The 24,583-nt window shown below is 40.0% G+C and overlaps 1 protein-coding gene across 3 annotated transcripts; it reads left to right on the forward strand.

Annotated features, from left to right (window-relative positions):
* Positions 1-52: 52 nt before the first annotated feature.
* Positions 53-24,151, forward strand: LOC108934969 (homer protein homolog 3-like). Of its 3 annotated transcripts, none has more exons than XM_018753213.2 (11): positions 53-435; positions 1,299-1,349; positions 4,536-4,692; positions 5,967-6,098; positions 7,506-7,613; positions 9,075-9,083; positions 12,225-12,358; positions 13,993-14,149; positions 18,458-18,568; positions 18,870-18,971; positions 22,146-24,150. In XM_018753213.2, the coding sequence occupies exons 2-11, from the start codon at positions 1,327-1,329 to the stop codon at positions 22,329-22,331; spliced, it is 1,119 nt and encodes a 372-aa protein (XP_018608729.1). In that variant the 5' UTR covers positions 53-435; positions 1,299-1,326; the 3' UTR covers positions 22,332-24,150. The 3 variants fall into 3 exon arrangements, with proteins under 3 accessions (XP_018608729.1, XP_018608730.1, XP_018608728.1); XM_018753214.1 differs by lacking the exon at positions 53-435 and adding an exon at positions 538-719 and having other exon boundaries at positions 22,146-24,151; XM_018753212.1 differs by lacking the exon at positions 53-435 and adding an exon at positions 538-719 and having other exon boundaries at positions 18,891-18,971.
* Positions 24,152-24,583: the final 432 nt, after the last annotated feature.

Consider the following 24,583-nt stretch of genomic DNA (forward strand, 5'->3'; position numbering starts at 1 on the left):
GGTTTTAAACCAAAGTGGAGCATCCTCACCACCGTGCTCATCATCAGCTGGCGGAGGGGAGAGAGGCGCAAGCAGCGCGGTCCGCGCGGGGGGGATGCTGGGCTGCGCAGCACTTCAGTGTCCCGCTCATCAGACGCGCGCGCACACACACGCGCACACTCGCACGGAGCCAGCTGCGCACATCTGCCCGGGGCTTCGCTGCCTCCGCTGCACACGAGCCGAAACGCGAAGCCGGAGGAGGCGGAATGCGGGAGGAAGGAGCGTAGCGCGCGCCCGTGCAACGTGCGGAAGCGCCTGGTTGCCGGATCGCTAAGGGCTCCTCTCTGCGAAGGAGGGCTTCCAACCTGGAGCGGCCGTGGGGGGGAGGGGTCCCAGCTGATGCCCCTTTAATGTAGACCGGCAGCATAAAGCCGAGAAGTTCCAGGACAGAGAAAGGTAAGCAGCGGTAGGACGTGGGTTCGAATCCTAACTGACGACAGACACCAGACAGCAGCCTGCGGGAGAGAGTTCTGTTGGGCTTAGTTTGTGTCCGAACGTGACTGACGACTGGGGCTGTTGCTGGACACGGCGAGCGCGTGGCGGTGCTTTTCCCGCGCGTTCACGTGCACTACTACAACTGAGGCGATTTCCACCGAAAGAAGGACGAAAAGGAGACTCTGAATCATGGAGCTCCAGGAACTGTTCACACTTCAGAACTCCGCTCTTGTGAGGGGCACTCGGTAGGGTTACACTTGAAACTGGGGAAATGTTTCGAAATGTGCTTTAATTTTATATATCATGATTATATCATCATGTCACACTCGGACACCACACACAACACACGTTGCAGCGGCGCCCCCTCACACGACATTTGTTTGATTATTTTTTACGTTATTCATTGTGTTGAAACAAAAGTAAGTGTGTCAGTCAGCCTGTTACAAAAATTTGTCTTCCGCTGTATTTGTACTGATCATGAAATTGTACAGATGTGGCTTCCGTCATGGTCATTGGCCATTGTGCTTATTTTTATTAGTGTACATTTATTATTCGTATGTATGGGATATTTGAAGTAGGACAATACGCACAATGGCCATTTCGGAAGCCACATCTTTTGTAGGGCACAGACACTGACAGCTTGGGCTAAAACCTCCAGCCTTTGCTTGCAGTGATGTTCCATTGATTTTTTTTTTTTTTCCTCTTAATGTTTCAATGAATGTAAGTGCTGCTTCCTTTTGTAAAGTAAAACTATTAGTTCATTAAAAAAAACAGAGTAATGTATCTTTTATGTAATTTATTGTGCACTTTTTTATCCTCTATAGGAAAGGAGTCTCTCAGCCACCTGTAAGAATGTATCCCCTACACAGAGAAAGGTACAGACCTTGTAATTTAATTTGATCTTGCTGCATTTCCATTTAATTTCAATCTGCATCTTTCAACAAACCAGCTTGTGTGGACATCTGGGTGAAGATTTGTCTGAAATTCCACACCAACACTGCATTCTTCACCATGTCTTCACATACCACTGCCATACTTATCTTGCCATGTTAATACAGTAGATAGATAGATAGATAGATAGATAGATAGATAGATAGATAGATGAGTAGTATTATGATTTTAAGTATTATGAAAGAACCCAAGTATCCACCATGCTGGATAGTCCAAGGTCCACCCATATCATGTTGGAAAAACCTCTTGTGGCCTCGTCGATATCTCACTGATACCCAAAATAAGCAAATACAAAATTATTTATTAAACTGAACACTACCTCCATTCCAACAACTATGTAATTAGGTTATATATAAACAATGCCTTGAATAAGTGTACTTTTTTGGCCACTGTACTCCTACAGTGGGGTCTCAAGTATTTCCCATGTAATAGCTAATAGAAGAAATGGCTTTTTTTGATTAACCTTAGTTGGATAATAAGCATTATTTTTGCTTATGAATATTAAAAAGTAAAGAGTTAAATCACTGAACTTCTATTTGAATATAATAGTATCCAGCGCTGTGTGGTGTTACAGGAGCTCACATGATCCTTGTTGGACTGTGAGATCAAGAGGCCCAGAAGGGTACAGGTGATGTGTCAGACTAGAGGAGTTTCTTTTACTGCATCATTGGAACTATTCCCAGATATCTACAAGACCTGATCATCCACTACACCCTGAATAGACTGCTTTGCTCCTCCACCTCTGCCCGCTTGGTGGTCCCGCATACAAAAGGGCCAAAATCAAAAGCACAAAGGTTTTCGGTTCTGGCTCCAATGTGGTGGAATGGCCTCCCTCTTTCATTCACAGCTGCTGAATCCCTCGCTACATTTAAGAAGGGTCTTAAAACTCACCTCTTCCGAACCCACTTCTCCCATGATCTCTTAAGTACATGTTAATATGTAAATGTTCATGCTCTATAACTTTGAGATCATAACTGTTGAATAATGGACAAAATTTCATGCAGCTACTCGTGTGATGTAAATGTTTTTAAAAAATTGTGACTAGGAATGGTTGATTATTTGGATAAAGTTTTATGCAGCTGCTTATATGATGTACATTGGTTCATATGTTGAAAAGTAACAAATTGTGCTTTAAATGTTTTACTGTCTGCATCGAAGTCTCTCTTTCTGTTGATGTAATGCACACATTGTATCTTCTATGAGATGTACATCGCTTTGGAGAAAAGTGTCTGCTAAATGAATACTAAATGTAAATGTATGGAGGTATTTTAGCACAAGCTTTGTTATGAGCTCATGTGAGAAAGCCTAGTGAACCTCATATTATTATTCACTCATGTTTTTATTTCTTCCAGAGCAGATTGAAATATTTACTTACATAGTTATACAAAGGAAGGTGTAAAACTGTGAAATATCAAATAAGGAAGAATGGACTGTATGATATGTGTGCATAAAAGTTTTGAAAAAACTGTGACGATATTAAGATGAACTGTTTCTCTGACATCTGTCGTCTAGACTTGACGTATGATTTTGAGGTGAGGTATGAGCTGGCTTCCAATACAAAGCATTCCCGAGATCTGTGAGCTGCTGAAACAAAGCTGCCGTAATCTAGGTTAATCTGTATGCATTGGCCACGGTTTCCCCACCATCAACCTGGCGCAGATATGAAATCTCTTGACCTGCTTCTCAGGTCATAAGAACCATTGCTGCACCACTGTACTTTGACTCCACTGTGACATGAGGTTTCCCAATCAGACCAAGGGAAAAGAGAGGGATGGGAACTCCAAAGATTGTTGCCAGTGAATGGTTTTGAAAATGAAGTTGTTTTATTATTATATTCTGAAAACTGTGGTCAGACTTTATAGAAGGATAAAAATTGCTTTTGACGGAAGATAATTGACTAATAAAAAAAAGTCTCAGCTTTATCTCTTTAGATTTTTTAACTCAGAACTATTGAAACATCCCATGAACCATTATGACCATATTCTTCAATTCCTTGGCCTGGGAGTTTTAGTTTTTATTTTCGTTTCCTCAGTGTCCAGATAGCTATTAGTAGTGGTCTTTCCAGAATCCTCAACCATTATGCTGTTCTGATTTTTCTTTGGCGGTGGGTGCGGTGGCGCAGCGGGTTTGGCCAGGGCCTGCTCTATGGTAGGTCTGGGGTTTGAGTCCTGCTTGGGGTTCCTTGCAGTGGACTAGCGTCCCATCCTGGGTTTGTCCCTTGCACCCTGTGTTATCAGGTCAGGCTCCTGCTTTCCACGATCCCACTCAGAACAAGCAGTTGTAGACATTGTGCGTGCATGCGTGTTTTTTCTTTACATTGTATGGTCTTAGGAACAAGAGAAAAGAGTCTTCTATGGGTTTCAGTCAAGGTATACTTTTGCACTTTATTTTTAAGTTTTTTATTACTGATTTTTTATACTGATTTATAATTACTATTAGTGATAAACTTCTGACAGTTTGTAGGATTTGGGAGTAAGTACTACTTAATTTTATGTTGGAGCACATGGTTTTTAGTTAATTCAGGGTTCTTTGGAGTCTCAATAATGAGTCACAGCTCATCTTAAAAATAGTTTATCACAGTTCTCTGGAATCACTCCAGGTGTTGCCCATCATTCTACATGGTCACACTTCTCACAAACCATTTTATACTCCTAGACCAAGGTTTAGGGAGAACACTAAGGACAAGGGAAGACATGCAAGTAAGGTATAAGGGGGTGGACCTAATGAAGAACCTAAATTAGTACCATAGAATGAATAATACAATAAAAGTAATTTTTAAACAATTAAAGGTAAATTATAATGTTACACAGTAAAACATTAACAAATTAATTATACTCAAACATTTATTTACTACTTCTGAAGGATAATGGTTAATTTCACATGTGATGTTATATCGTTTTATTCACTGATTATTTTCATTCCACTTAATCAATGTTGCTAACCCTCCCTTTAATTTTTACTGTCTTTATGACTCTTGTTTTCTGGATATTAACTGACAAAAGTTTGGCAGCCAGTGCCAATAATTCTGTGGGTCATTTGCTGACCTGCTCATGATTTCCTTCTCACGTATCATCGGGTTTGCTATTTAACACTGTCCAATATTTCCTTAGGGAGCAGCCGATCTTTAGTGCCAGGGCACATGTCTTCCAAATCGATCCAACAACCAAGCGGAACTGGATCCCTGCCAGCAAGCATGCAGTCACGGTCTCCTTCTTCTACGATGCCAACAGGAATGTGTATCGTATTATCAGTGTGGGGGGCACCAAGGTGAGAACTTGCTTAATGTTTCATAGCATTGAACTGGACCGGTGCATTAGAAAGGGTTTTTTTAGAATTCATGAACATCTTGGGTTTTACAACATCTTGTTTTAGCTTTTTCCAAACTTCTTTCTTTAAAAAAAAAAAAAAAAAAAAGCTTTTTATGAGGCTGTGTGGGGCACCACTGTGCCTGTGGCCTGTGACAGAGCTGTAACACATCTTTTACTTCTGGAATAGGCTCTGGAGCACCACGACCCTGCATTAGGACAAGTTGTTATTGATAATGGATGAATAGATAAATGAATGAGGCTTTGTACACATCACACTCTTTATGAATAACTGTTACTGAGCCTTGCAATAGATAGTCTGATATTCATCAAGTTTATGAAATTTTTGACCAATGTGGCTGTTCTTTGTCCTATTTAAATCCTGACTCAAGCTATGTATTATGATTTTAATACATCTTTTCCACAGCCTTTTAAAATTATTTTTGTAGTTCCACAGATTATCATTACAGGATTTACAGTAGAATCAGTTTGAATGAGGACAATAAAACTTATTCAATAATGAGAGAAAAAGATGAATATGAAATACATGAAATGGGTATAGAATATAAGTGTGATATTGTTATTAGTGTTATTTTGGAGAAATAAACACTTGGGAAGGTGGCTGACAATATTTTACACCTTGTTTCTGACCTACATTGTTAATCCCAGCTGGATTTGAGGTCAGTACCCCAGTTTTTCCAGTATTTGGTCTGGAAATCTGTTAATCCTTTTGTACCACAACATGTAAATCATTTGTAAAGAGGACCAGTAGTTGAGAATTGTGTTTCTAAGCTGCTGCAAGATAAATCGATGTCCTTTTTGGTTAAACTTGGTTTAGCCTGAAGACTTGAGCTTCTTATTGAAATTTCTATTAGTGGAAATTAGCAACGTAATGTCTGCCTAATAAAAATTTGTTGGCATAGTTTTAACGCTGCTGATGCCACCTCTTCTATTTAAAATACCTAATAATAGCATCACAAAGACATGGCAAGCACTAATAGTTTCTTCATTATTTTGCAAGCCCAAGTCATGAAGACTTTTAATTCAGAGGAACTTGTACAAGGTGACACAATATTAAATCTATTGTGACTTCTCCAAGGATGGTGTGCAAAGCATCAAAAGAGGCAAGACTGAAGCAGTCTTAAATTAATGTATGCCGTTACAGTCTGATTTCAGAAATTTAGCTACCCGCTGATCGTCACATGGTCAGCGATTCATATATGCTTCACATTTCAGGCCATCATCAATTGCATCGTCTCACCCAACATGACCTTCACCAAGACGTCCCAGAAGTTCGGGCAGTGGGCCGACAGCAGGGCCAACACAGTGTATGGCTTGGGTTTCTCTTCAGAACAGCAGCTTCACCAGGTACAACTCTTTAGCTTACCATTAGGGATTTTAATTTGAAGGACTCCTGATTCTTCACACTTGTAAACATAAATAATTTCAAACCTGTTGTGTCCTTGTTTATTACAACATTATACATACACAAGGCTTCAGTATTTGTCCTTTTTAATTCACAAGATCATGATTTAATTTAGATATTAATGGCTATTACGAGATTAATATTTAAGATAAAATACTGAAATATCTATTACTAAGATATTAATAACTTCTACTTGGCTGAGAAAGACTTTATGATCCCAAACATTGTACAGTTTTGTACAGGTAGCAGATTGTCAGTCTTTGCCAAAGGTGCTTTATTTGTTTATTCTGACAAACTGTTTCACTCAGTTAAATTTTGCACAAAATATTGCCATAACAGCAACAAATGACAGATTTCAGCACATCCAGACACAACAAGTTTTGTTGATATAGGACGTGGAAAACAATGTATTCCTTGTCTGCTCCTTCACTGTTACATTGACATCCTGTGTATGAATTCAAAATTACTTCACGTGTATAGGAGGTGTTAATATGCATTGCTATTTGTTTGTCTTTGTGGAACACCATGGGTGCCTAGTTCTAGGGAGTGACAATAAGTGAGGAGGTATGGGGTGAACTTATGGCTTTTATATTAAAACATAAAACCAATGCACAAATTGTATTGTCTATGAGATGTACGTCGCTTTGGAGAAAAGCATCTGCTAAATGAATAAATGTAAATGTAAAACCAGCAGTGAAACAAACAAAACAAAATGCAGCAAGCATTGGGTGGCATCTGCATCCACACCAGATTTGAGCTACAGTCATCTATATATCAATTTCAATAATATCATTGCACCTGACCTTCATTGACCAGGTGCTGTCGATGATCCCGTAGGTGGGCGCGGCCATGCTGCAATAACAGATTAATTCATAGATGTGACTTGTGGCCACCATTTTTTCAGTGATGGCATTACGTCGATGGGGTTAGACTTGTCAGGTGTATGTCTTATTTTTCGGGTAAAGACAATAAGGTATCAGTATAGTAATATACTGATAAGCACAGTTAGAAGTTACATTTATTTGTTCAGCTGACACTTTTCTCCAAAGCAACTTACAATCTTAAACTATTTACAACTACTTACCCATTTATACAGCTAGGTAATGTTACTGAAACACTTTAGGGTAAATCAGAGCAAAAATGGGAATTGAACCTGCAGCCTTTGAGTCCAAAGGCAGCAGTACTAACCACTATGGTCTGCATGTGTATGTGTGTGTGTGTGTGTACATATATATATAGAGGATCATAATCCATTGAAAGTGCTCATGACTGTAGTGTGTAGTGCATCAGTGTGAAACTCAGGCTGAAAATGTGTATATTTATACAGTTCTCTGACTGTATCTCTGCAGTTTGCTGAACGATTCAAGGAGATAAAGGAGGCTGCACGTCTTGCTCGGGAAAAATCTCAGGACAAAATTGATATGGCCAATCCCGCTCTGGGCATCGCAGCGCCACAGGTTAGTTCCTCAGTCAGTGTCCTACAAGCAAAGAAGCCTTGTACCTAAAACTGGTTATGGTCACAGAGGTGTTCAGTGTGTAATTAGCAACATACAGACATAACAGAACAGAAGTGGGTCACAAGTACACAGAGAATATGCAAATACATACAGATGTGCAAGTAAATACAGCACAAGGGCACAAGATTACAATGTTTATCAGGGACTTCAGCAGTGAAATAAATTTTCTTGCCAGATAAGTAGAAATAGTAAACCACTATTCCACATATCTTTATCAATAGCAGAATTTGGGTTGTGGAAATATCCCCAGAAATATCCCGTTAAGATACACAGTGTTTAAGGGAGAAGTGAAGATCTGCTGGTTTTGAAAATTTCATTTAAATGTTAGTTTTGTGTTCTTCTGTTGGAGACCTGAGGAGCGTTTTACTGGTAGTTTAGTTAGTTAATGTCATCTAGACTCTTCACAATTATGTAATAATAAAAAAACCTTGTAGAGGCTGGGAAGTATGGTGTTGTACTGAGTTAAGCAGGAGGTCCTGCGCTTGTTCGACACAGGCAGTGAGTTATGTGTACTAGTCCCTAAAGCACTTCATAAGAGATTTTTAAAAAAGGAGGCACCTAAAAAGCCAGGAGATGGATGAGGTGGGTCAGTGTATCTCAGAGGGAAGTTAAAGGGAATCTAGGGCATGGATAAAATTATCTCATAGACTCTTGCATCCCCCATTCCTAAGTCCCTGCACTGTGGAGATTACCTGACGGAAACTGGGTCTTTTCAGGCTACCTCACTGACAGAGAGCACGTCGGACATTTTAGTAGTACTTGTGTACCTTTATCTGTTGTTCATTGATATTTATTTATGTGTGGTTCTTCCAGGAGATCAGGATCATCCTGCATTTGCACCTTATTGTTCAGATTGTATATAAACGCCTTAGCAAACAGCACTGTTGCCCCACAATTTCAGGCCTCTGGGTTTGAATGAAGCCCCATGTCAGGTTGTGTCTACACTCTCAGTGCTCAGTTACATTCATGAAACCTGCTTTTGTTGTAACTGTCACGCTAAATCTGTACTTAAATTAAATATGAAGTAATGAAGAGGGTCTGTGATCCAGAAATACAAACAAGGAATTCAACACTCAAACTTGTGGTACAGCCTATTTATTAACTTCTTAAAGTCTTCTGCTTTACGTGAATTGGACTTACTTAGCTATGTTAACTCAAAATCATGTAAACAACCCATGAGTTTTATGACTGAACCTTTCTTAATTTAATTTTAAAGAGCTTCCCCATGGATTTCTCATGAACAAAAAATCCTTGAGTAATAGAATTACTCTACATTCGCTGACCACTCTCTATTGTCCTTTCAAGCAGTAGTCCGGATTTCTGTTGGAGTATACAATATTGACTAGATTTCTTCTTATTTCCCTCCATTGCTGCAAATTTTTGGGATTTCTTGTCTCCCAGTTCTCCCAGGTGAGCATGTTGCCCTTGATATGTTTCCTGTGTGTAATGTCATACTGATGGGGAATCTGTAATTTATTGATTGGAAAAGGTTAATAATTTCCATGAAGAATCGATATTGCTGTTATGTGTCAGTTAGAGGTCCCTGAGCTTCTGTTTCAGAAGTAGTGCTTTATTCAGAAGTTTTCATGAAGTCAAGATGAAATAATGAAATTGTCAAGTGTATGGGTAGAATTTGAAAACACTGCAATTGAAGGTAAAGTGAGATGTTCCTTCATGCAATATAGCCTTTATTTGTAGTAACGTTGGGCTGAATGTAGAAGACAAATGCACAGAATTAGACATAACACACTTATTCCATGGCTGCATGGTATCAATGCAGCACTGACATCATTGCAGCAGCATAACATAAACTATAAAGTTCATGTCTTGAAAGCTGTAAGCTTAGCAGAGAGAATGTGTTCAGCTTATTTACCACATAAAATGCAACTAAATATTTTTTTGTCATTCAGTGTGGTATTACTTAATCCAAAAAATCCTATTGATGACAAGTACTTAAAGTATGTAAGTAAATCACTCTTTATAGCTCTGTTAAGTTTATGCTGCAGCTATTTTTGTGTTAATCCTATTTATACACTCACTGGCCACTGTATTAGGTAGCTGTGACTGAGTGAGACCCACTTTTGCCTGCAGAACAGCATGAATTCGTAACAAGGTGCTGCACACAGAGACACTGTCATGTTTGTGGAACTATCCTAAGATGGTGTGTGCTTTGTGACATATCACATTCTCCTTTTCAAAGTGTCAATTTAAGAAGGGATACAGTAGCCATGAAGGGATTCACCTAGTCAGCAACAATGTTTCAGTCCTTAGTGACATTCAAAAGATGCTCAGTTGATACGAAAAAACGTAATGTGTTCCAGGGAAACATCCCCCACACATGATACCACCACCACCAGTCAGTGGTAGTGATCTGGCAGGATGGGTCCATGGATTTATTCTTTTTACATAAATTTCTGACTTTTCCATCATTATATCAAATATAGCACTAGTACACTAACAGACCATGCACCATTTTTCCCCTCTTCAGTTGCCCAGTTTTGGTGACTGTGTGTCCACTGGAACCTCATCTTCTTGTGATGAAACCAGCATGGTCTTCTGCTGCTGTAGCCCATGCACTTCAATATTTAATGAGATGTGCATTCAGAGATGACTTTCTGCACACCACTGCTGTACTGAGCTGCCTTCCTGTTAGCTTTGATGGTCTAGCCATTCTCCTCTGGCCTCTGCTTTAAACAAGTTGTTTTTGACCACAGAAGTACCATTGAGTAGATGTTTTTTTTTTTTTGTTTTTATTCACCATTCTCTGACAACTCTACACACTGTAGTATGACATAATTTCAGGACTGTGACTGTTTCCAAGATGCTGGAGCCACAACATCTAACACCGACAACCAAACCATTTTGAAAATCCTTGACCGTGTGTTGTGTTTATTCATATGCTTAGCCCAACAGTAACTTCACCTTTCATCTGTGGCTGCATGTTTTATATATACTGAGGTGCAGCCACAGTAATAACTGTTCCAAGCAGCTGACTGTTTGTATTAAGCAGCAGTTTGTGATGAACTACAAAGGTGTGTGGAGGTAAGAGCTTTGGCTTTACCTCCTCTCATTCACCTCTGTCCACCTTTGTCTGTCAAAGTTATATGTGGTAGGAAGGCCAGATGTGACACAGTGGGTCTCAGAAGAACCAGCACTTCATTGGGGGAGTTCAGGCATATTCAGACATCTACCTTGCATTCCTTCATGCTTCAACTTCTTCTTCCTCATCTCCCCATTTGCTTATGTGCACTTCACCCCCACACACACGACAGTCTCCCAACTGTACCATCACAAGTTGTTCCCAATCAAGTAGCCCGAGAGTGTATATCCTAGGATTTTTTTCTGGTGCACATTTCAGTTTGTAAATCGGTAGATCATCATTAAGGTCTAAACAGGTTAAGTTTTTTTTAGGTCTAGGTTAAGTTTTCTTAAACTAGTTTTCTTTGATTTTCTGCTAGAATAAAAGGGACATCCTTGAAACTTGATAGGACAGAGGGTGTTTTGTGCAGGATGTTGAAGATGTTTCCTGGAGTGGAAGACTATAGGGAGTCCTTAAAATACAAGTTAGTAGGGCAAATTTTGTGAATCTATTTCAGAAGAGATGTTTGCTGAGCTGCCCTTGTTTCATATTTCAGACAAGTACCACTATACCATGAATGCAATGTGGTACTTTGATCCATTAGAATATGTATGTGGATAATTAAATTTCAAATCAGGGCTGATTTTTTTTTTTTTAAATCAAATTTAAGGACTAAAGGATATTGCTTCATATTGTTTTTTATATTGTGTGAATTTTAAATTCTGTGATTTATCCAAGGCAGCCACTCATAGTTCCCATAAATGTACTACCTGGTGTGTCCTGAAAGCCATCAGGAGTGCAGAATGGATCTCTAAAGGCATTTTACACATGCAGTAATAGAACTGAAACAACAGCTTTTACTAACTGAACATGGTGCTTCACTTAGTTCACTACCCTTGTGTATAATTCAGTAAAAGAATTATCAGACTGCAAAATGTCAATAATGTGGTTTTACGTAATGAAAAGTGTTCATGGTTTACGAAAATATATATGGCAGCAGATAAATTGGGGAAAAGCGAAGGCCATTATAAGGTTTACCTGTGGAGGTCAGTGATTGTATTTTTTGCATTGGGTGACCCTGATGTCTCTGACTAAGAGATCAGAATTCGTACTTTGACTGTCCTCCTGTCAGTGAACCCCAAACCTCTCCTTGGGGACTGACCTTCAGCTGTCCCGTAGATTTGTTTTATTTCACCTACAGACTCATTCAAATTGGTGATTGATTAATTACCTGAATCTATTGTGCTGGTGGTGGAAGAGACAAATATATAGAATGACCAGGTGCCCTTAGGGTAGAATTGAGAGTCCCACAAGGAGAGATTTGGGACTCACTGTCATATGTCATAAATTATATCCCCTGCACACCTGTGAGGCTCAGGTTCAGTGCCGGCGGTCTAAATAACACAAGTTTGAACCACTGAGGCCATATAGTGGCGTTCTTTGCCTGAAGTTGTGTCGTCTACTTCCTGCAGGACATGTCTGAGGATCTTCAATCTCCTCCGATGTGTATTAATGGCCCTGGAGAGGACAAGCTGTTTCGCAGCCAGAGTGCAGATATTACCTTGTCTTCTGAAAAGGAGCGCATTAAGAAGATGCTCTCAGAAGGGTAATGCTTTCATAGCCATTGTGTGGAAACCTCTGTTCTTAGGAAAAATCTTTATTTTTACAGTGAACAAACTCTGAAAATAACTTTACTGTGTTTAATTGTTTGCTAGCGTTAGATTTATTTTCTGGGGACAGCGATGATGCAATTGACATAAAGGGAAATGAGTCAGGATTTGCATCACTTAAGTGGATTGCAGTTACAGCTTACATATTCATTTCATAGCATTTGTAAGTGCTAAATCTGCAAAAGGAGTAAAAAAAAATTAACTTACTCTTTTTTACACAGGTTTTTGTCGAGTTTAAATATAAATTAAAAGTCACATATTAATTTAATAATTTCTATATGCTTCCTATAAAATTGTAAAGAACTTTTTGCTAATCAGTACCTGTATAATGAAAATCAAGAATGTGATATTGTCTGCAATTCTTATAATATTCTCTTTATAATAAACACTTAAGTAATTTAAATAAGTAAATACATGAGTATTCCCCAAGAACCTAAGAAGTAAGCCCTCCAGTAACTTTTTGGATAAATGATACATTGGTTGTCCCTTCTAGTTTGGTTCATTGCTATTTCAGTACGTGCTTGTATGTGTGTGATTTCTTTTTTTTTTAACTGCCTGGTTTAAAGGAGCACAGTAACTTCTGCTTTTGGTTTGTCTTCTTTTAATTCTTAGTCATAAAGTCATAAATTACAGGCATTTTTGTTACTTTTAAGCAAAAATGTACTGACCTTGTTTTGTAATGATAATGATCCTACTGAGCCTTGCACAGGAATTGAAGCTTGAAATGTTAATTTCTTTCAGAAATTTTCCCCCTATTTGCTTAATTAAGTGCAGTTGATTCATTGATGAAGGTTGGAACAAAAATGAGCATATGCTGCCATTTGGAAGAACAAGGGGGGGAGAAGGGCTCATCTGAGCCATATAACACACACTCATACACACCCATACATTAGTACCAATGGTAGTGTAGGTCACGATAATTGTACTTAATGGAACTTTTATTGTATAACTGTTATAGTGTGTTTCCCCCATATTACTTTACTACAAATATGACTCAACACTATGTGATGCATAATTGTAGTGTGGAAAATGAAAGATGGACAAAGAATTATAGGAGAGCAGGTGCTCAAACCCGGGTTCAGATTAAAATCTTTGTAGGGGGAACTACTGTTTTGCCTTTAAACTGCATGCTTAGTTTCCAAAAAAATGGCTTTGATAAATACCCAGTTGTACAACTTAAATGCTCACAGCTGTGAAACTTGCTTTTGATAAAAGTAAAATAGGTATATGTAAAAATTGCAGTGTCATCCTACAAATGGTAGTACATTGTTTACATATGATAGCTGAAGGAGATATATCTGGTGTTTTTTTCAGGATCAAATTGATTCTGTGGTTATAGATTAAAGTATTAACTTGTGATTGTCTTTAAAAAAATTAAATTTGTAACTTTTGTAATTTTTATATCCAATACTCCATGACTGCATTTGTAAGAGTGAAAATGTAGTGAAAATTGTTGTTAGGTACTGTCTCTGGTTGGAACAACTGAGGGATTTATCTGCAGTCTTTGCTCATTGGAACTTGTTGGAAAGGTCTCACCTCTGAAGTGGACCCCCTATGAACGTGTTCTCAGGTCCATCTGTGAGATGAACTTGGAGGCGGAGCTATTCACCCTGCAGGACAGCAATGCCAAGCTGATAGCTGCGCTGCATGAAGCCAATGCCAATGTGGAGCAGTGGAAGAAACAGCTGGCAGCCTACCAGGAGGAGACAGAGAGACTGCGGGAGCAGGTGTGGTGCGCCTCCATCTTCATGTACTTCCTTGCTCTGTCACCTAGGCCCCGGGGGGTGTGGGAAGTAGGGGTGTCAGTTCTGTAGGAAAGACAAAATGAGGCTTCTTCAGATTTTCTCATTTCTCACTGAAATGTTTCTGCATTATTCTCCTGAATCTCTTCAAAAGCAGGACTTGTGGAATCTACAAGGGTGCCCCTATTTCCAGCTTTCTGTAGACTTCATTTCACGTGAAAATTGTGTTCATATCAGCTCTATAATAGTTCTAATATTTTAATCCAATGATTAATTGGCGGGCTGAAACAAAAGCCTGTGATTTTTTATTATTAATTCATTTTTTCCAAAGCAATTTACAATGATCGGTTTAAATTTTAAGCTACTTACAATTATTATCCACATACAGCTGGACAACTTTTATGGGAGCAATTCATGATAAGTACCTTACTAAGGGTTATTACAGTAGAAGTTGGGATTTCATCTTGAGTCGTTTAATTGTAAAACCACAGCTATTAACCCTATACCACTGGCTGCCCTTAATAATAAATTTGGAAACTGTCAAAAAATGTGGTGCAAACTAGAGTTTAGGAAAAGGCTAGACAAGGTGTCCTGTCTGGAGGATATTAACATCTCTTGGAAGATGGTCTGATCTATTGCGAGCTGTCAAAACCAATTGTGAGAATTTTCTTCTTCATTTTGGTCTAATGATGGCCTAATAGTGTTTTCGTGCATAAATGTTTTACAGAAACTTAAAAAAGGTGTTCCAGATTTTGTTATGTTTCAGTGTCACAGAGTCTGCCACTCGATATTCATGATTGGATTCTGTGAGACAGCAGAAGGTCAACTTGGGTGTGGAACACAGGCTGATTAAATGAATGAGTGAAATATCTAATTTTGTGTACTTTGGTTAATATGACCATCAGATGTTTAGATAGAAAAATTCATTTCAAAATACTTTTTCCTTGATTTTTACTTTCTTCAACCTAAAAAGGTCAGTGGAAGGTCCACAGCTTACGGAAAATTTGAAAAGAAACGGGCAGCCAGGTGGTTGGAAGTGGTTCATGTCTCCTGGGGGTGAAAGAGAGAGGTTTGTAGGACAGCTATATCCTATTTCCACTGCCCTACTTTGGGGGAATGAAAAATTACCAAAGGGAGATGGCAGCTATTTATTTCATTTTGTCCCCTACACAGTTAAAAATAATAATTTTCTATCAAGGTTCACAAAGTCTCAGAAGTTTTTTTGTACGCTAGAATAAAAGGTGTATCCACTAGGTTAAAAAGGTTTTTTTTTTTTCTAGTGCTTCAGAATCTACTAGCCATAGAAATTTGTTTGCAGACATCGTGTGATACAGATACACTGATCCTTGTGTTAGGAATGGTCAAGTTACATACACACACACACACACACACACACACATTTTCAGAACCGCTTGTCCCATACGGGGTCACGGGGAACCGGAGCCTACCTGGTAACACAGGGCGTAAGGCCAGAGGGGGAGGGGACACACCCAGGACGGGACGCCAGTCCGTCGCAAGGCACCCCAAGCGGGACTCGAACCCCAGACCCACCGGAGAACAGGACTGTGGTTCAACCCACTGCGCCACCGCGCACCACCGCACCCCCCCAAGTTACATATTTCTGAAGATAGTTTGTGCATATTATTTATAAGTGAATTGTCTATGCTTATCAGTTTTCTTAAATTTCTGTTTGCTGAAGGTTTAGGCTGACAACCTGTATTTACAGGACCAGCCAATAGTTGGTGGTAAAATGCACCCAAACAGAGAGGAGTGGAACTGCTTTAGTTTAATCACTACAGCCTTTACAGCTCACATCTGGTGTTTGAGTGTCAATGATTACAAGCATTGATTATGTTTACAGTCAACAATCAACATAGTGGTGTTTGCAGAGAGAATTTATTTTAATTTTAAATTAATTTTAAATTGAATGTAGTTAGAAGTTGATTAAAATACATTAATATTAATTAATTCAGCTTTCTGCAAAGCAGCTTACACTGTATGCTAACCCATTTATACAAAACAGAAATTATTACTTCAATTCAGGCTATGTATTGTTGCTCATGGGAACCACAACAAGAGTGGGAGCATTTCAAGGTGACGAACGCACGCACGCACGCACGCACGCACGCACGCACGCACGCACGCACTACAGGCAATTTTAAGTCACCAGTTCACCAGAAACACACATCTTTGGACTATGGGAGGAAACGAGAGCACCCAAAAGACACACACACACAAACACGTGAGGAACATGCAAACTCAGCAAAGACTTAGCAAGATTCAAACGCATACCAGAAGCCGGCACTACCTGCTACACCACCAGGCTACAATAACAGAATTTACACATGGGAAAGTGCAAGATTTCTTTTAATTTTATGGCCCGTGGTATATTATGACACTTCCTGAATGTAAATTTTTAGAAGTCCTATGGATGGTAGAGGGCTGCAATAAGGCCAGTAAAGTTCCTGTAAAGGGCTTTAACTGAGTTAACCTGAACATTTTTCAGGTTAGTTTTTTCCAGGAATTTTTTTCTACTCTATCGGAATCTAAGCATGAGGTGCTTAAAGCCAACTTTTATGGGCCATAAATGAAAGGATTTCATGGTCAGAAAATAAGACTTTTTTAGACTTGGAAGTTTTGCTACCGTTGATGTTCCAGCTGTCATTAGAAGGAAAAAACGATAATGAAGCGAAGGGAGGAAAGAGGGACTAGTGCAGACCAAAGTAGCACAGCTGTCTTGAGGGAGAACATTGTTGCCAAGCATGGCTTTAAGGAGGGCTGAGATCTTTGGCTGACAGGATCTTACAGGACCAGATAAAAGTAGCACAGTTATTTAAAATTGAATGAAATCTGGTGAAATAATTTTAACATACTGTATATCTCATATTCTTTTATTTCAGTATTTATACAAAAGTAATTAGAATTAATAGAAGGTGGCCTGGTGGTGCAGCAGGTTTGAATGGGTCCTGCTCTCTGGTGGGTCTGGGATCAGAGTCCCGCTTAGGGTGCCTTGTGGCGGACTGGCGTCCTGTCGTGGGTGTGTCCCCTTCCCCTCTGGCTTTACGCTCTGTGTTGCCGGGTTAGGCTCTGGTTTTTTGCGATCCTACTTGGTACAAGCGATTTTAGACTATGTGTGTAATTCCGTTTAATTTTTTAAAAATGTTAGCTGCTTGTAAAGTTGTAAAAGTCCTACTGGATCCTCAGAAGAACCACTACTACTACTGCTACTACTACTACTATTGTCATTATTATTCATTCATTTTTAGGTGGCATGGTGGCACATCAAGTTGCTGTCTCATAATGTCTGGGTAGTGCAAGAGGACGTGGGTTTGATCCCCGCTCAGTCTGTGTGAAGTTTGGATCTTCTCCCTGGCTTTCCTCTGGGTGCTCTAGTTTCCTCCCACAGTCCAAAGACAGGCTGTTCAGGTTCACCCCTAGTGTGTGAGTGACAGAGAGAGTGTGTTCCACTGGTGTATGGATGAGTGACCCATTGTAAGTAGTGTATCTAGCAGTGTAAGTCACCATGGTGAATAAGGTGTGTGGGCTGATGACACTACATAGAGTTCATTGGAAGTTGCTTTGGAGAAAAGTGTCTGCTAAATAAATACATGTAAATATTTTATTATTATTTCTTCACTGATGACTTTATCAAAACAAAACAAAGTCAGACTGATACAAAGATATAAACTATAGGAAAGGGTACAGTGAGATACACATAAAGTCAGAGTACAGTGTACAGACTAAACTGTGTAAATGTGTCTTGAGCGACACTGGATCTTAAAAAGTGCTGGAAGGCCAGGCACATTAAAAAAATTTCTCAGGTGTCTAATAAATAGAAGGAAAGATGTTTAATGCAAGATATCACCTGTATTTGTATTTGTGAATGTATGTATGTGTGTATGTTTGTATACAGTATATGTATACATCTTGGTGTGTTTCATTTGATAGAGGAAGCTTTTAAATTTGTGTCACTTCCTCATGTTGCATTTGGAATACCCTTTAGGATGTTGACAACTTCCTGAACCTGGGAAAAGCGGCTTCTGGGGGTTTGAAGACAACGTACATCTCAGAGAAAATGCTGCCTTTGTTACTCTATGTATGGGCAGAGCCCCCTGATCTGTTACATTTACAGTTCTATTTTATTAAATTCAGTGTTTTCAAATGAGCCTGTAATGAATTCTCATTACAGAAGAGTAAAAATGTGCCCCTATTTCTGGCCTTGTAGAACTTTTCCCAGGGCAGCACTTGCTTTAACATGCAGGTATCTGTTTCTTTATTGTTATAATTTTTTAGGTGGCAGATTTAGAAAGCCATGGAGGAGGCCATGGTCCCAGTGACTTGTTAAAAGATGAGCTGACGCAGTCTCTGGAGGAATTAGAAGCTCTACTGAAGGCAAAAGACGAGGTAAAGCCGTGTGGTACTTTAGCATGGGGGACCATAGGTAAAATTTGGTAAAATAGTCAGGTCTGTTTCAAAACCTTTTGGGTTTTTTGGATTTCATTAGTTTCATCCGTTGCATAGTATTGGACCATCTGTCCATGAGGGCATTATTAATGAAAGTGACAGTGTCCAATTTGTGTATAGCTATAAAGAAATTGAGTACCTGAAACATTTGAAACATAGGAAACTTTTAAAAACAGTTAGTACAGGTGAATCTGTTTTTTCTGCTCCCAGAATGCTCTGTCCACCCTATAACCCTCTTCAGGTGTTGTGTTCTATGTTCCAGGAAATCCGCATTCTGCAGAGCAAAAAGTCCAGTTTTCAGGAACTGGAGCAGGAAAGAGAGGAGACCCTTCACAGACTGCAGGTAGAAGTGAAGTAATTAACAGTTCTGTCCTGATGTTTTCATGAAAAAAATGACACATGAAGAGTAACTAATCGAGTGGATGACTTAAGAACTCTTGTTTTATTTAATTACTATATTGCTGTGTTGTCATTTGGCTACCGAAGTGATCAGCTAAATCCTTTTGCGATAATGGTACCCAATATAGTACCTCCAGTGTACGGTCCCAAGTTCCCAAGTGAATGACTTGGCAAATGAAATTCACTGAAGACAAACGCAAAGTGAATGGCCACACTCATTTGTCTGAGGTCTTGTAAAATGTTGATATTCTGGTCAATGTGTGCTGCACTACTTCATCTTAGTGTCATTTGCAGGTATGAAATGTACCATAATGCACATTTCAATAAATTACTTTACACAAACTACAGACCCTGTGGAAAACTGCTCTCACTCCGCTGGAGATTCTAAATATTAAATTTAAAGTTTTTTCCTGCAAAACAGCCAATTCTTTATCTGCTTGTAAATCCAATTTTCTAAGGTATTTCATTTGTTGTTACACACACTGTCTGAAACCACTTGTCCCAAGCGGGGTCACAGCAAACCAGAGCCTAACCTGCCAACACAGGGCGTAAGTCTGGAGGGGGAGGGGACACACTCAGGACAGGACGCCAGTCCATCGCAAGGCACCCGAAGCGGGACTCGAACCCCAGACCCACCGGGTCCTGGCCAATTCCACCCTACCACCGCACCCTGCCGTGTTTGTTGTTATAGTATGTGGAAATTTATTAAATACCTTTATAAAGTCATGGGAACTTTTTTAATGCTAGCTGTGCTCGAGATGTGCTTTTTAAATTCATGTTGGCTGCTTCTTAAAATGTTATTTGACAGGAAATCGGACATACTACTGCTTCCATAACTTTATTTCCTAAAGTACTAGCAACTGAATAGTTTTTGCGTCACCAGTTTTTCACAGGGTGTATGTTTTCTGATGTACAGTTAATGAGCTTTGCCTCATTTTGTAGTTCATTTTTTCCAGAACTGAATGATAATATATGTGAAGCATCACGAAAAATGGAGCGGCAGGTCGACAGACGGATCGGTGCGGCGTCCGCAGTAATGCGGTCATTGTACCGGTCTGTTGTGGTGAAGAGGGAGCTGAGTCGTAAGGCGAAGCTCTCAATTTACCGGTCGATCTACATTCCTACCCTCACCTATGGTCATGAACTCTGGATCATGACCGAAAGAATGAGATCGCGGATACAAGCGGCAGAAATGAGTTTCCTCCGCAGAGTGGCTGGGCGCACCCTTAGGGATAGGGTGAGGAGCTCAGTCACCCAGGAGGAGCTCGGAGTAGAGCCGCTGCTCCTCCGCATCGAGAGGAGCCAGTTGAGGTGGCTCGGGCATCTGTTCCGGATGCCTCCTGGACGCCTCCCTGGGGAGGTGTTCCGGGCTTGTCCCACTGGGAGGAGGCCTCGGGGCAGACCCAGGACACGTTGGAGAGACTATGTCTCCCGGCTGGCCTGGGAACGCCTTGGGGTTCCCCCAGAGGAACTGGAGGAGGTGTGCGGGGAGAGGGAAGTCTGGAGGACTCTGCTCGGACTGCTGCCCCCGCGACCCGGCCCCGGATAAAGCGGAGGAAGATGGATGGATGGATGGATCACCATGCTGCAATAATGGTCCACCACTGGGTTTGCCAACTCATCTGTTCTGTCCTGCTTATTAAAAAACAGCTTATAAAGTCACCTGTTCTCATAGCAGAACTAGATTTATTCATTTAGCTGATGCTTCTTGCCAAAGTGACTTACAAAGTAGATGTTAATCTACTTACAATTTTTCACCCATTTATACAGCTGGGTAATATTACTGGAGCAATTTAGGGTAAGTACCTTGCTCAAGGGTACTACAACTAGATGTAGGATTTGAACCTGTAGTCTTTGGGTTCAAAAGCAGCAGCTATAACCACTAGGCTACCAGCTGCCCTGATTTAGGGAATTATGTTTTAAGGAATATGCCATTGTTAATTTCCATTATTTCCATTTGGTATAATCTATTTCCTCTTGGGGGCTGTGGTGATGCAGCAGGTTTGGCCTGTGCCTGCACTCTGGTGGGTCTGGGGTTCGAGCCCTGCTTGGGGTGCCTTGTAATGGAATTGCGTCCTGTCCTGGGTGTCTCTCCTTCAGCCCTGTGCCCTGTGTTGCCGAGTTAGGCTCCAGCTTGCCGCAACCCTGCTTGGGATAGGTGGTTTCAGACAGTGTGTGTGTATTTCCTATTGCAACCTCCCAGGTAAATTGAAATTTCCCATTGTAACCACTTCACTTGATCTGGAAATCTTCATGGTCTCTTTAGCTAAAGCAACGTAAAACCCAGGATTAGAATTCAGAGGCCTGTATAAAACATCAACATTTTAGCTGTTTTATATCTTCTCGCAACATCCATAGACTGTCAGAACAGATTGGTCCTTCAGATGTCAGTGTCTTAGCCTAAAGGCACACCTATATCTTTGTTCCTCTGTCACATCTCACTGGCTCCTGCACCATCTTCCATTTCCTATGAAAACCACAGCCTCATTAGCTTGCCTTCATGGCATGTAGGCACAAGCAACTTGGGATTTTTGGATTAATTTTAGTTGAGTTATTCAGTTCTTTGGTACCCCCCCAGGTTGGCCCAGGTTCAGATATTCCTTAGCTGCTCTCAGCATGTTCCTCCCCAATGTAATGGTGCCCTTGCGGTTTCTGATATAGTTCACTGGCTGAAGAAGGTCACGCTGGCTCCACAACTTCTTCCAGTGCCGCATAAGGCTTAAGTGCTCTCTCTTACTGGAAGATGTTTGCCTTTTTGGGGACAAGTTCCCCGGGCTGTCATGTAGCACCAGTAGAATTTTACAGAAAACCACTAGTAATGTCCTGCTGTGTGGGCTACTTGTCTAAATTTGCCTGTTTTCAGTTTTGTGACATCCTCCTAAGACCCAGACATTTGCTTTTGTCCACTCTAGAGGACATAATGTTGTGTATCTCGGAAACTGCATATGCTACAGAGCTGAGTCCTGATGCATCATGTTGAGGTCGCTGTGTGCTTTTATGTTATGCCATATGTTTATAGGTGGAGCTTGGACAACTTCCTAGAAATCCTGGAAATATATCCAAAAATCTCTTTGAGCAGCTAGTAAATGCTGTTTGTGACTTCACTTTTTGTTTCCAGGAGCTGGAGATTCGAAACGTGGAGTTGGAGCGACGGGTGCAGAATGCAGAGCAGACTCTGGCATCGTCTCTTGAGGACCGGGACCGGACTGAGAACGAGATCCAAAGGTTAATTGAGATATTGGACGTCAAGATCTTTGATCTGAATGACTTACGGCAAAGCATGGTCAAGCTGATTGATAAATAGAAGAGGCAGAGTTCGACCCACCCGTAACTCTGTACAGCGAGAGCGGATGCCCAGGGAGAGCTGGCACAGATCATCTCCAGCAGAAGCGCAACATTGCTGCACCCGGACGAAAGGAAAATCCTGTCCCTCCAACTGCTACTATGTTCCACCACAAATCAGTCAGCTACAAGTAATAGTTCTTAAATATTTTAAATGTAGACAGTATAGGACGAGCATAGGACATCAGTATTACACTGATACTCATTTAGGATTTTTCTCTGTTTGTATTTGTCCTTTAATTTATCTGTGAAAAGAAGGAAATGATTCACTACAGTGTTTTGCAGGGTCTATTATAATCTATTTATCAGTGTTATCAAGAACTCAAGCGTTAATTTACATAATTAGAAGATCTATCGTTGCGCATCAGACATAAACATGACATCAAATGTTTTATTTTTGTTCATCGTAGCACTCCATCAACTATGTGCTAGATTATGCATTGTTTGTTAAAATTTAGTCATAATAGTCATAATTTGAGAACTAAAGTTCCGGCTTCATTAATGAGGTCCTTGCAATCAAGAAAGAAACGTGTGGCTTCCAATAGGCTGTACATGTACCTGGAGCATCCTGTAACTGAAACTCACTAGTAGTGTATGGCTGCAGTCGCGCGCATTTTAATAACAGCTTCCCATTTAGTACGGTTCTTCTTCCCGTCAACAAACTTGAAATAACTGTATCTTCTCAAAACTGAAGAAATCTAATGCGCTTGCTGCATGCTTACACGAGGAGCGCGTGCTTATGCGAGTCTATGGACGTGTATACTTAAGACTTTTACTAAAAGTGAAATTGAGGCTGTGTTAAGAATTTATCTTAGTTGTGATCATACTCAAGTGTTAATATATTACATAAAAAATTTTAATGCAGTTAAAATGAAACACATTTCCCCCAGAAATCATGTTTAAATGTTTATGTTGTACATATATCAATTAAGAGTAGAGCTTTTTTACTTGTGGAACAAGTGTATTTGGTAATCTTAATACTATTAGTTGTTGGCTTTCTGTCCAAAGTAATGGTTCTTTCCTCTCTGCAATAAAGCTGGTAATTTATTAATGCATTTAGAACAGTATCACAGCCCATCCTAAGACTTGAACCTACGACCTTTTTGTCACAAGTTCACCTCCTTACCCATTATTTTATTGGCCTTCTTCTAGGAAATTGGCTATGGTTTTTAAAAGCAGGAACACCAGTGAAACTGAACATGACTACAGGTATGTAGAGGTGGAATCTTGTGCTAGGACTGTTGGACGTGTACCAAAGATCCACTGGCAATACTTTCTCATCTGTAAAAGAGCTTTTGAAGACTTAATTTTGAAGCACCTGCTCATCCATTTTCTCAGCATTGCAGTGCCAAAATATTTTTCACATTTCAGTTTGAGGTGTGATGATTGGAATGGGATTTTCAATAGTTTATTAATATAGAAATGTAGACATTACCTCAGCAACCTGCATTTGATTCATTTTAAGGTAGATTTTTTTGAAATTAACAGTGAAATCTATATAGCTGTGTGTGTTTGTATGTGTGCAGCCTGCAGAAAGCTGAGAAATATACAACCTGAAATGTGTTGAAAGTGTGTTCATACATACAGTATGAAATGATGTAGCTGCCTCATGAAGCTATTAAAATCTGCTTTTACATTATTATAGATTATAACTCATTTCTGCCATGATTTTTCCATAAGGGTAAAAAAAAATAGAAACATGGGCTTGGGGTCACATGAGGTCACAGAGGCAAAATAAACTAAGCAAACTGGTTCACAGAAATAACCTGTATCCACAAATGTCCTTTAAGACCCCTTCTGCAGTGCAGCCTGAAGTACAACAGAGTGAAGCCAAGAATAACATTGCATACTAATTCCATCCCAAACTAGTCCTGCATGATTTCTGGATCTTTAAGAATAAATGAGTTGTAATGATGTCATTTATGAGTTTTATTATGACAAGAGGCACATACCAGAGTATTTTAGACAAATTCTGAAACCTTTTGAACATTTTCTTTAAGATACTGTAGCGCCTGCTGGGCAATCTGTAACTTGTGCGTGTGCATGTGTGCAGCCCAGCACCTTCTAATGAAAATACATCTCATTCACATAATCTCAGTGGAATACTTAGTATTAATTTATCTGTCTGGTGGCAGAGCTGTGAGAGGGATTGTTGTAGTGTGTGCACACGCTCGTCAGGTGTGAGGTTCATCTTTGGTCAGATTTTCAGGGGCT

Source organism: Scleropages formosus, chromosome 3 (genome assembly GCF_900964775.1).
Source record: "Scleropages formosus chromosome 3, fSclFor1.1, whole genome shotgun sequence".
Lineage (NCBI taxonomy): Eukaryota > Metazoa > Chordata > Actinopteri > Osteoglossiformes > Osteoglossidae > Scleropages > Scleropages formosus.

What these genes read in the sequence shown, in the direction of transcription:
- LOC108934969 (XM_018753214.1), top strand. Translation starts at nt 664, where the DNA reads ATGGAGCTCCAGGAACTGTTCACACTTCAGAACTCCGCTCTTGTGAGG. An exon ending in TATCCCCTACACAGAGAAAG is followed by an intron (nt 1,350 to 4,535) that starts GTACAGACCTTG and finishes ATATTTCCTTAG; the next exon opens with GGAGCAGCCGATCTTTAGTG. An exon ending in CAGAGAGACTGCGGGAGCAG is followed by an intron (nt 14,150 to 18,457) that starts GTGTGGTGCGCC and finishes ATAATTTTTTAG; the next exon opens with GTGGCAGATTTAGAAAGCCA.